Genomic DNA, 12,310 nt, shown 5'->3' on the forward strand with positions numbered 1-12,310 from the left:
TTGGAGTAAAGATGTCCTCCTGATCATTCTTCGTGAAGGGAGTGGATGTGCCTTGAGCTTTTCATTACAGCATAAACTGTACAGCATATCTTCCTGAACCTCTTGTGAGATCTGGTTAGTCTGCACCAGGCCGTGCTCGTGCTGACTGTCGCTGGATGGGCCGTCTCATGGTAGGAAATGTTTATGAATTTTTCTTTCGTTACTCAGGAAGGAAGCATGGAAACTACTGAAAAGCCCCGCAGCCCGTGCAACTACTCCGGCCAGTAACTCCACTAGAAATGGGACCAGCGATACCGTACCTTTACCTGATAGGGCTGCCGTTCTTTGGGGTCTTTATCCCCCCCAGGTAAGCTTGTAGTAATACATTCTGGGCTTAGGTACTAACCACCACCGAGAGATGAGTCCCTTACGGTAGATAATCTGAGACTAAATTCTGGGACTAGATTTGGGATTGAATTCTGCATTTGGAGCTAGCGCACTGTGGTTAGGACCAATTTTACACTACTAGTATACAAAACCAATAATACCGACATATAGTGACTCACTGAGCCTCCCAACATAGTGCCACATTCAGTGCCACCAATAGTTCCGCCCACAAAATAAAAGTGTCGTACACATACCACCCTTAAAATAATAACATCACACTTACTGTATTCTTAAAATAATAGTGCCGTACGTAGTGCTGAAGAAAAAATACAAACCCAGGATGCCCAATATTGTGCTATAATCCAAAAATGGCATCACATATAAAGCGCACTACAAAATAAGATTGCCACACACAATGGGGCAGAACAAGAGCTGCATTCAAGGCCCCCAAAATAGGTGTCGTCCACGTAATTGTTCCCATAATAATAGCGCCATGCTAAGTGCCTCCAAAATAATAATACTATAATAGAATGCCAAACTCAGTTCGTTGCTAAGTTATTGTCAAAATCAATTTCCTAAAAATAATCACACACATAAAGTCCTCTACAAAATAATACTGCCACCAACAGTGGCAATGAACTAATGCCACACTAAAGGCCTCCAAAACATTAATGCCGCACTCCGTGCCTGTCAAATACTAGTGCCACTATCAATGTGATTAAAAGTTGTACCACCCTCAATCCTAAGGGATCCATGGTGGTCCTTTACATGTCCTAAGGGTTCCATTGTGGGCCCCCCTAGAGATATGGACAACCACAGGTGGAGTATCATTAGTGAGGGTGAACGTTGATGTTTCCTCCAACAAGTCAGATCCCATCTTTCCACTTCTCGCACTTATATATGACGATGCCATAGGAAGCATGGTTTAACTCTTTTGATTTGTGGGCCATGTGGTCACCTAGGGTTGGAAACGCATTTATGCCAAGTCTATCTCCAAAGTTGTCATGGATCTTACCCTTGAATGTCTCTTGTACGATTTCAGGACAAGCTGCAGAGCCGTGTGAGCTGAGAACTCTTAGTTCTGAGATGTTCGTCCCACTAGGAGAATGGATTGTCCTCAACTGCACCTTCACCTGTCCTAATAAACCCAACTGGGAAACCAGGTTACAGAAGAGAAATCATCAGTCGGAGCTAAACTGGGCATCGGTTGAAGTTCTTGTTGATGACTGGGAGAAATCGGAACTGGTTTGTTTACAGTCATTAATTGACGGAAGCGAAAAATATGACGTGACGGTGGTCATGGCTTATGGTAAGAGGCTCCAGTGGTCAAAGTTCAGGAAGAGTCCGAATATTGTGGTTATTTACATTTGGAAATTCTCCAAATCTGTATAAGCTGGCGGTTTATGATGTAATGGCGGTTTATGATAAGATGGCGGTTTATGATGTAATGGTGGTTTATGATATGATGGCGGTTTGTGATATGATGGCGGGTTATGATATGATGGTGGTTTATGATGTAATGGCGGTTTATGATATGATGGCGGGTTATGATGTAATGGTGGTTTATGATATGATGGCGGGTTATGATGTAATGGTGGTTTATGATATGATGGCGGGTTATGATGTAATGGCGGTTTATGATATGATGGCGGTTTATGATGTAATGGTGGTTTATGATATGATGGCGGGTTATGATGTAATGGTGGTTTATGATATGATGGCGGGTTATGATGTGATGGTGGTTTATGATATGATGGCGGGTTATGATGTAATGGTGGTTTATGATATGATGGCGGTTTATGATGTGATGGTGGTTTATGATATGATGGCGGGTTATGATGTAATGGCGGTTTATGATATGATGGCGGTTTTTGATATGATGGCGGGTTATGATGTGATGGCGGTTTATGATATGATGGCGGTTTGTGATATGATGGCGGGTTATGATATGATGGCGGTTTATGATGTAATGGTGGTTTATGATATGATGGCGGGTTATGATGTAATGGCAGTTTATGATATGATGGCGGTTTATGATATGATGGCGGTTTATGATGTAATGGTGGTTTATGATATGATGGCGGTTTGTGATATGATGGCGGGTTATGATATGATGGCGGTTTATGATGTTATGGTGGTTTATGATATGATGGCGGGTTATGATGTAATGGTGGTTTATGATATGATGGCGGGTTATGATGTAATGGTGGTTTATGATATGATGGCGGTTTATGATGTGATGGTGGTTTATGATATGATGGCGGGTTATGATGTAATGGCGGTTTATGATATGATGGCGGTTTATGATATGATGGCGGGTTATGATGTAATGGCGGTTTATGATATGATGGCGGGTTATGATGTGATGGTGGTTTATGATATGATGGCGGGTTATGATGTAATGGCGGTTTATGATATGATGGCGGTTTATGATATGATGGCGGGTTATGATGTAATGGCGGTTTATGATATGATGGCGGTTTATGATATGATGGCGGTTTATGATGTAATGGTGGTTTATGATATGATGGCGGTTTATGATATGATGGCGGGTTATGATGTAATGGCGGTTTATGATATGATGGCGGTTTATGATATGATGGCGGGTTATGATGTAATGGCGGTTTATGATATGATGGCGGTTTATGATATGATGGCGGTTTATGATGTAATGGTGGTTTATGATATGATGGCGGTTTGTGATATGATGGCGGGTTATGATGTAATGGCGGTTTATGATGTTATGGTGGTTTATGATATGATGGCGGGTTATGATGTAATGGTGGTTTATGATATGATGGCGGTTTATGATGTGATGGTGGTTTATGATATGATGGCGGGTTATGATGTAATGGCGGTTTATGATATGATGGCGGTTTATGATATGATGGCGGGTTATGATGTAATGGCGGTTTATGATATGATGGCGGGTTATGATGTGATGGTGGTTTATGATATGATGGCGGGTTATGATGTAATGGCGGTTTATGATATGATGGCGGTTTATGATATGATGGCGGGTTATGATGTAATGGCGGTTTATGATATGATGGCGGTTTATGATATGATGGCGGTTTATGATGTAATGGTGGTTTATGATATGATGGCGGTTTATGATATGATGGCGGGTTATGATGTGATGGCGGTTTATGATCTGATGGAGGTTAATGATGTGATGACGGCTGGTAAACTGACTGCGGATTATGATGGATGGCAGTTTATAATATGATTATGTTTTATACTGTGATAATTTTTATATGATTGTGGTTTATTATATGAAGGAAATAGATGGTGGTTTATGATGCCCATATTTTGGTTGCATATAGTTGTGATGTTTGCCGCATATCCAGGACAATCAGTTGATCAGTTGATATATTATCATCTCTGTTTGAGTATAGTGCAGAAATCTAACCCGGCAGGTGACATGAAATGCGTCTGGAATTTATACAATGTGATTCGACTAAATAATATCTGTTATAAAATGGTACACTCCGATTGGCTTGCGATAAACTGAGAATCTGAGTGGGTTCGGACAGGCATTGGCCTTGGTAGATACATTACACAGTCTCTTCAGTATCCATGTTTTATAGAAAGACGTACGGTATATTGCATAACTGATCACATTTGTGCTGTGACTATATAAACTGAATAACCAAAAAAAGAAATGACCTACGGTAGTTACAAAGGCGCTTCCAAAATAACATACTACCTACAAATGAACTGAAGCCTATGCCAAGTAAAAATTCAAGGGTTTTTATTTAACAGATATTGACACACAATTTTTAAAAAAGATTCAGTGGATAAATATACACATATATGGACCTGAAAACACAGGAATTAATAGACCCACGCCATAAGCATATTCAAAAAATGGATAAATATCCAGAGCATATAAAAAAAATTATTATATATTATATTTGTTTTTTAATAGGGTTCCTCAGAAAAGACTACCTTATGTGTGGAGAAAAGCTTTCTTGAATGTTAATTAATGTCATATAATTCATTATGTTTCTCTTTGCAAACAGTGCTTTTGGACATGTCAGCCAAATTTGGTATTCAATATAACATTCATAAAGCATAGATACATAAATAAGGAAAAAATTTCACTTGCAGCTCTATTTGAATGCCCATATAACTTATGGCTCTAGATAAAAACCTTTATGGCTCCTCACAACAGATTGTCTACATACAGTATATGTTCCATACCTCCCAACTTTTGAAGAAGGGAAAGAGGGACAAAGGCTGTGGTGCACACGCAACGTGCCACTGCAAATTTTAGGCCACACCCTGACCACACCCTTTTCACAACTAGTCACATCCGTGTCCACGCCCCCAACCGCACCCATTTAGCACTGCTGATCACACTGACTGGTACTGAGGGCACAGTTGCTGGCATTATGGGCACATTTGCTGGCATTATGGGCACAGTGGCTGATACTGTGGGCACACTGACTGGTACCGAGGAATAGAAAGAAAGAAAACAGAGAGAGAGAAAAAAGAAAACAGAGAAAGAAAGAAAGGAGAGCGAGAGAGAAAGAAAGAACAGAGAGAGAAAGAACAGAGAGAGAAAGAAGAAAGAACAGAGAGAGAAAGAAAGAGGGGAAAGAAAGAACAGAGAGCAAAATAAAGAACAGAGAGAGAGAAAGAAAGAGGGGAAAGAAAGAACAAAGAGCGAAAGAAAGAACAGAGAGAGAAAGAAAGAGGAAAGAAAGAAAGCACAGAGAAAAAGAAAGAGCAGAGAGAAAGAAAGCGGGGAAAGAAAGAATAGAGAGAGAATAGATAGAAAAAAGAACAGAGAGAGAAAGAACAGAGAGAGAAAGAGAAAGGAAGAACAGAGAGAGAAAGAAAGAGGGGAAAGAAAGAACAGAGAGCGAAAGAAAGAACAGAGAGAGAAAAATGGGGAAAGAAAGAACAGAGAGAGAAAAAGGGGAAAGAAAAAAGAAAGAACAGAGAGAGAGGGGAAAGAACATAGAGAGAAAGAAAGAGGGGACAGTAAAAAAGAACAGAGGGAGAGCGAAAGAAAGAGGGGAAAGAAAGAACAGAGAGAGAAAGAAAGAAGTAAAGAAAGAAAGAAAGAACAGAGAGAAAGAAAGAGAAAGAACAGAAAGAAAGAAAGAGGGGAAAGAAACAGAAAGAAAGAGTGGAAAGAAAGAACAGAGAGAGAGAAAAATAAAAAAGGAAAGACTAGAGAGAGAAAGAAAGAACAAAGAGAGAGAATAAAGCACAAAGAGAGAAAGAAATAGGGGACAGAAAAAAAGGACAGAGAGAAAAAGAAAGAGGGGAAAGAAAGAAAGAAAGAGGGGAAGGAAAGAACAGAGAGAGAACAGATAGAAAGAACAGAGAGAGAAAGAAAGAGAGGAAGAAATAAAGAACAGAGAGCAAAAGAAAGAACAGAGAGAGAGAGAAAAAGAAAGGGGAAAGAAAGAACAGAGAAAAAAGAAAGAGGGGAAAGAAAAAAGAAAGAACAGAGAGAGAGAAAGAAAGAACAGAGAGAGAGAAAGATGGAAAAGACAGAACAGAGAAAGAAAGAAAGAGGGGACAGAAAAAAAGAACAGAAGGAGAGCAAAAGAAAGAAAGAGGGTAAAGAAAGAAAGAACAGAGAGAGAAAGAAAGAGGGGAAAGAAATAATAGAGAGAGAGAAAGAAAGAAAAAGAAAGAAAGAACAGAGGGAGAAAGAAAGAAAGAAAGAAAGAAGGGAAAGAAAGAAAGAACAGAACGATAGAGAGAAAGAAAGAGGGGAAAGAAAGAACAGAGAGAGAAAGAGAAAAAAAGAAAGAACAGAGAGAGAAAGAAAGAGGGGAAAGAAATAACAAAGAGATAGAGAGAAAGAGGGGAAAGAAAGAAAGAACAGAGACAGAGAAAGAACAGAGAGAGAAAGAAAGAAGTAAAGAAAGAAAGAGAAAGAAAGAGAGGAAAGAAAAAGAAAGAAACAGGGGAAAGAAAGAACAGAGAGAGAGAGAAAAAAGAAAGATTAGAGAGAGAAAGAAAGAACAGAGAGAAAAAGAGAGGGAAAGACAGAACAGAGAATGAGAAAGAAACAGAGAAAGAAAGAAACCGAGAGAAAGAAAGATTCTATAAAGATACTATAGCAGCACAGCTCCCTTTGTAGTGCCCACCTAAGCCTACCGGTGCAAGACATATCATGATCCGCTCACATCCCGAATTCCAAGGTGATCCCGCTGTCTGCTCTGTCGGAGGAGGTCACGATGATGGATCTGAAGCATTCCCTGAAGTGCCTCCATGGTTCCGTCACAATCTCCTCATGAAATTACCTCATTTCCGGTCAGCTTCCAGCACATCTCTTCCGGTGGACCTTCATGTGTGAATTTTAAAGTACACCTCGGGGCTCCACCGTGTACTCTTGTGTACGTGGGAAAAGCCCGCTTTGCATGCCTCATACACACTTGGCTCCGCTCCGTACACACACGGCTTCACTCCGCATACCCGATACATACGCGGCTCCGGTCTGTACACCAAGTACATACAAGACTCCGCTCCGTACACCTCATACACACGTGGCTCCACTCTGTACACCTCATACACACGTGGCTCCACTCCGTACACCTCATACACGCGTGGCTCCGCTCCGAACACCTCATACACACGTGGTTCCGTACACCTCGTACACACGTGGCTCCGCTCCGTACACATCATACACAGGCGGCTCCACTCCGTACAACTCATACACATGTGGATCTGCTCCGTACACGCGCAGCTCCGCTCTGCACACACGCGACTCCGTTCCGTACACATGCGGCTCCACTCCATACGCCCCATACAGTACACATGCAGCTCCGCTCTGTACACCTCATACACACGTGGCTCCGTACACCTCGTACATGCGTGGCTCCGCTCCATACACCTCATACATACGTGGCCCTGCTTCGTACTCCTCGTACACGCGCGGCTCCGCTCCGTACACATCATACACACGTGGCTCTGTACACCTCATATACACGCGGCTCCACTCCGTACAACTCATACACATGTGGATCTGCTCCGTACACCTCGTACGCGCGCAGCTCTGCTCCGCACACACGCGACTCCGTTCCGTACACATGCGGCTCCACTCCGTACGCCCCATACACATGCAGCTCCGCTCTGTACACCTCATACACACGTGGCTCCGTACACCTCGTACATGCGCGGCTCCGCTCTGTACACCTCATACATACGTGGCCCTGCTCTGTACACCTCGTATACGTGCGGCTCTGCTCCGTACACCTCGTACACACGCGGCTCCGCTCCATACTCCTCGTACACATGCAGCTCTGCTCCGTACACCTCGTACACACATGGCTCTGCTCCAAACACCTCATACACACGTGACTCCACTCCGTATACCTCATACACACATGGCTCTGCTCCATACACCTTGTACACGCGCGGCTCCGCTTCATACACGTTGTACACACACGACTCTTCTACATCCACCCTGTAAACTCCTCCTGACCCAAGACAGAAATTTACCCCATCCAGCACCATGACAACCAGCACAGCAGAATCCTGTATACAGACACGGAGGCCCCTGATCATGTGACCCCTGACTCCTCCCCTCCTGTGACCTCACAGGTCCTGTGCACACAGAACAGCCCAGCCACATCAATGCAGGCTGCGGTGGCTCTCTGGGAGGGGAGGATGGGGTCGGTGCATGGGGGGGCGTGGCGACCCAGTGCAATGCGGGAAAAATAGCGCCCCGAGCGGGACGCGGGTGGTGTGTGTCAATAACCGGACTGTCCCGCGAGAAATGGGACGGTTGGGAGCTATGATATTCTCTCTCAAATTACTTGCTATCTCTACATCCAAAGGCAATAAATAACTTTAAAGTGCATCGTGCTAAATAATGTTCAATACTTGTCCAAAAATATACTTAGATTACTTGCAGAGACAAAACCATATAATAAGGGGAAAAATAAGCTACCAAGTATAGCAACTATCAGATAGGGATGAGGTTAAGTTATGTAAGGGTGCAGTGGTTAAAGTGCAAGCATGCTACTAGAGGATTACAATAGTCAGCTAGAGGAGGAAGCAAATCATCTAGATACAAGGGGTATCACATGAGCTGGTTAGCAGGGTCCCTATCTGATTACTGCTATACTTGGTGGCTTATTTTGCACCTGCTAACCAGGTCATGTATATCCCTTGTATCTAGTTGATTTGCTTCCTCCTTCATGTCTCGCTGACTATTGTAAACCTCTAGTAGCATTCTTGCACTTTATCCACCGCACCTTTACATAACTTAACGTCATCCCTAAAGCACTGTTTGCAAGAAACATATTGAATTATATGACATTAATTAACATTCAAGAATGCTTTTCTCCATACATAAGGTAGCCTTTTCTGAGGAACCCTATTAAAAAATAAATACAATATATAATCATTTTTTTAATATGCTCTGGATATTTACCATTTTTTGAATATGCTTACGGCGTGGGTATATTAATTCCTGTGTTTTCAGGTCCATATATGTGTGTATTTATCCACTGAATCTTTTTTAAAAATTGTGTGTCAATATCTGTTAAATAAAAAACCCTTGAATTTTTACTTGGCATAGGCTTCAGTTCATTTGTAGGGACTATATAAACAGATTTGTCAGGAGTCATCTGTGAAGTCATTCTGATACATGACTTACTGGCTTTTCTGTAGCTCACTTAGCAGCTTTGCTGTATAGACCAGGATGGAATGAGCAGAGTCATAAATAAGCTCAATTGTGCTACTGAGAACCTATATAACATGAGACAGTCATATTATACACTATGACAAAGTCTCTGGCAAGGTGCTGGAGCGAAGATGTGTTTAGCTGAGGATAATGGCTTCAGTGATGTAAAAGCCAGAAGTTTGCCTCCAGCACATTAAGTGTTGCGAGGGGTTAACGAGCCAATTTGTTTAAGGGCTGGGTTTTTTTTGACAACCATAGAGTGGGTGGAAGGTTGTCCACCTTATCTCCACCCCAGGGTGTGGTCTGGGGCTTAAATAGTTGGCCTCAAGAGGCAATCAGTGTTCAGTAGGCCTGGAGAGAGGAACTCCAGTAGTTTTGCCCACTGAGGAGAGTCCGAGATCCCAAGGAGTCGCTGAGGGGTAGCTGAAGGCTGGTAAAGTCCTGGTCTCCTGGAGATGCCACGGTCTTGGATCTGTTGTCCTATGTCCTCCAAGCAGATGGACTGCAGCCTAGGGAGGCACTGCTCTTACTATGCCTATCCCACCTGCAGTGTGGACCATTAACTTGGGGAAGGGGCCGCAGTCATGTCCCGTGACAATAAATGATGTACTAGTGTCGAGACTCTTGGACTCGGGGAGTTTTGTGACTCTGGTAAGGGCCACATTTCCCCATCAGTTGGTCCCTGGAAAGAGCGCGGGCGACTGTTGTATTCACGGGATGCCAAGGACTACCCCTTCACCAGAGTAACTATAACAACGCACCGTGGCACTGAGTCCCATGTCAGTGTAGTCAAGGACTTGCTACACCTCGTGATAATTGGGTGGGATTTCGGCCAGTTCTGGAACTTTTGGAGAAAGGCGGGGGTGCCTACTAACTCAGAAAGGAGTCAATTCACCCGGGAAGAATCCCCTTTGCAGATGGAGGTGGATGAGTTCCCCCTATGCGTCCTTGCTGGTGACGAGGATGAGACACTGACCCATGAGGATGAGATTCCGGAGTTGGGTGTTTCTGGGGGGAATTTTGGGACGGCTCAAATGGAGGACCTTGCTTTAAAATGGGAATGGGACAATGTGACAGTGTTAGATGGGGTTACCCAAGAGCTGGGGGTCAACACCAGATTCCCTTACTTTGCAATTAATGAGGAGTTGCTTCATTGGGTCTTTAAAAGGCGAGGTGAATTATAAGAACAGCTGTTAATCCCAGGACCCTAGACACGTAGGGTACTTGACCTGGCCCATTCTCATGTGTAGGGGGGGCATCTAGGCATAGAAAAAACCCAAGAGCGGGTCCTTCAAAGGTCCTACTCACCTGGGGGGTGTCACTGGGAGATTATTAGCTACTGCCGCTACTCTCTTACATGTCAGTTAACTTCTTATGAAGAAAACCCTGTCTTATGAGGAAAGGTTGCAGGATTTGGGAATGTTTAGCTTGCAGAAGAGAAGACTGAGAGGAGACTTAATAGCTGTCTACAAATATCTAAAGGGCTGTCACATTGTAGAAGGATCATCTTTATTCTCATTTGCACAAGGAAAGACTAGAAGCAATGGGATGAAACTGAATGGGAGGAGACACAGATTAGATATTAGAAAAAACTTTTTGACAGTTAGAGTGATCAATGAGTGGAACAGGCTGCCACGAGAAGTGGCGAGTTCTACTTCAATGGAAGTCTTCAAACAGAGGCTGGACAGACATTTGACTGGGATGATTTAGCAAATCCTGCTTTGAGCAGGGGGTTGGACCAGATGGCCCAGGAGGTCCCTTCCAACTCTACGATTCTATGATTCTATGATTCTCCCATTTCCCACTTACGCAGTCCCCTAGTGCCATTACCCATTATACAGGTTCCATTTGAACGGATTGTAAGGCCCCTAGTTAAGTCCGCCAGAGGCCATCAATACATCTTGGTGGTCATGGACTATGCAACATAGTACCCAGAGACGGTACCACTGAAGAACTCCTTGGCCAGGAGCTTAACCAGAGAGCAAGTCCTTATTTTCTCCCGCATGGGCCTGCTCAGGGAGATTCTGACGGACCAAGGAACACTGTTCATCTCCAAGGTAATGAGAATGTTATGTAAGGCCCTTCAGATTACCCACTTTATGCCATCTGTAAAATAAACCAACAGCAGATTGAAAGAGACAGTGCTTCTGTTTTCTACCTACGTGTACTGCTGAGTGAGCTGATAAAACCACACATAAGGCTGTGTATACAGCTCTTGTGCCACTCCCGGGTTTCCTCTGTACTCTGACAACTAACTCTCATGCATTTCAGCTGTCTTAAAGGGTTTGTCTGACTTAAAATTAAAATTACAAAAGGAAGGAATGATTAAAAAAATAATAATACAAGACTAAATAATACACCTGAGGACTATGATCACAGAGGCTGATTTAAGCTATGTTCACACAATGCATTTTCTATTCTTACCCAAATTTTCCAAAAATGTGGTAAAAATGTAATAATTTTGCAACATTTTTGGAAAATTTTGGCAAAAAAACACAGATAAACAGATGGGGGAAACTCATTGTGTGAATACAATCTTATAGAATTCCATAATTATTTGCAAAAAAAGTTTGAAAAATTTGAGACCCAAAAATGACATGATACTTTTATAGTCAAATTATAACCTTATAGCGAAAAATAGCTTATAGCCATACTATAGTAGGTATCTGTAAGTCAAGAAATGTTACGCTCTGACAGTAGAGTAATAAAGTACAAGTGTTTATAGACCAATACCGTGTTTAATGGAGGAAACACATGGGGCCAAATACAGATGAAACAACCCTCTGAACAAGCTTCTCTAGTGATACATAAACTGGTAACTATAGATATCCATGGGTCAGGAAGTGCAAATGCTTTTAGTCAATCCTATGTTTAAAGGAACAGACAAGTTTCGGACGCACGGGTATCAAAGTCCACCGATAATTAATGTTTACACAAAATAACACTTCAAGCGACAAATAAACACTTTATACTGTATTTACCAGATTAAACCCCCTGACGCGCGTTTCGCTTAGTGCTTCCACCCTTACTGAGAAAGCACTAAGGGAAACGTGAGTCAGAAAGCATGTTCACACAGACAGACCACATAGTAACGTGCACTGGGAGATCAATAATAGATCAGTGCTGCCATTGTTCTTGTCAGCACAAATTCTGTTCACAAAGCGCTGCTGAGAATTGTAATCTTCTGGGAAAACCCAAAGGTAAGTTTCACTCAATGGAACAAGCTTTTTGCCAGTTGGTCAGGATCCTAGGAACCATCATTTCTGATGATTGAGCAGTGTAAAT

At 42.7% G+C, this 12,310-nt stretch overlaps 1 protein-coding gene across 3 annotated transcripts in view; it reads left to right on the forward strand.

Annotated features, from left to right (window-relative positions):
• Positions 1 to 12,310, forward strand: part of LOC141101495 (vascular cell adhesion protein 1-like) — a 26,964-nt gene continuing 14,654 nt past the window's right edge. For all 3 annotated transcript variants that reach the window (XR_012234984.1, XM_073590623.1, XM_073590624.1), the window contains exons 1-3: positions 1 to 114; positions 208 to 346; positions 1,409 to 1,675. Coding sequence is in view for 1 of the 3 variants with exons in the window: in XM_073590624.1 (XP_073446725.1) it covers positions 1,453 to 1,675 (223 nt within the window). In the remaining 2 variants the exon portion in view is untranslated. The remainder of the gene's footprint in view (positions 115 to 207; positions 347 to 1,408; positions 1,676 to 12,310) is intronic.

The sequence above is a fragment of the Dendrobates tinctorius genome, unplaced genomic scaffold (assembly GCF_039654945.1).
Source record: "Dendrobates tinctorius isolate UK_male_01 unplaced genomic scaffold, ASM3965494v1 ptg000118l, whole genome shotgun sequence".
Classification (NCBI taxonomy): domain Eukaryota; kingdom Metazoa; phylum Chordata; class Amphibia; order Anura; family Dendrobatidae; genus Dendrobates; species Dendrobates tinctorius.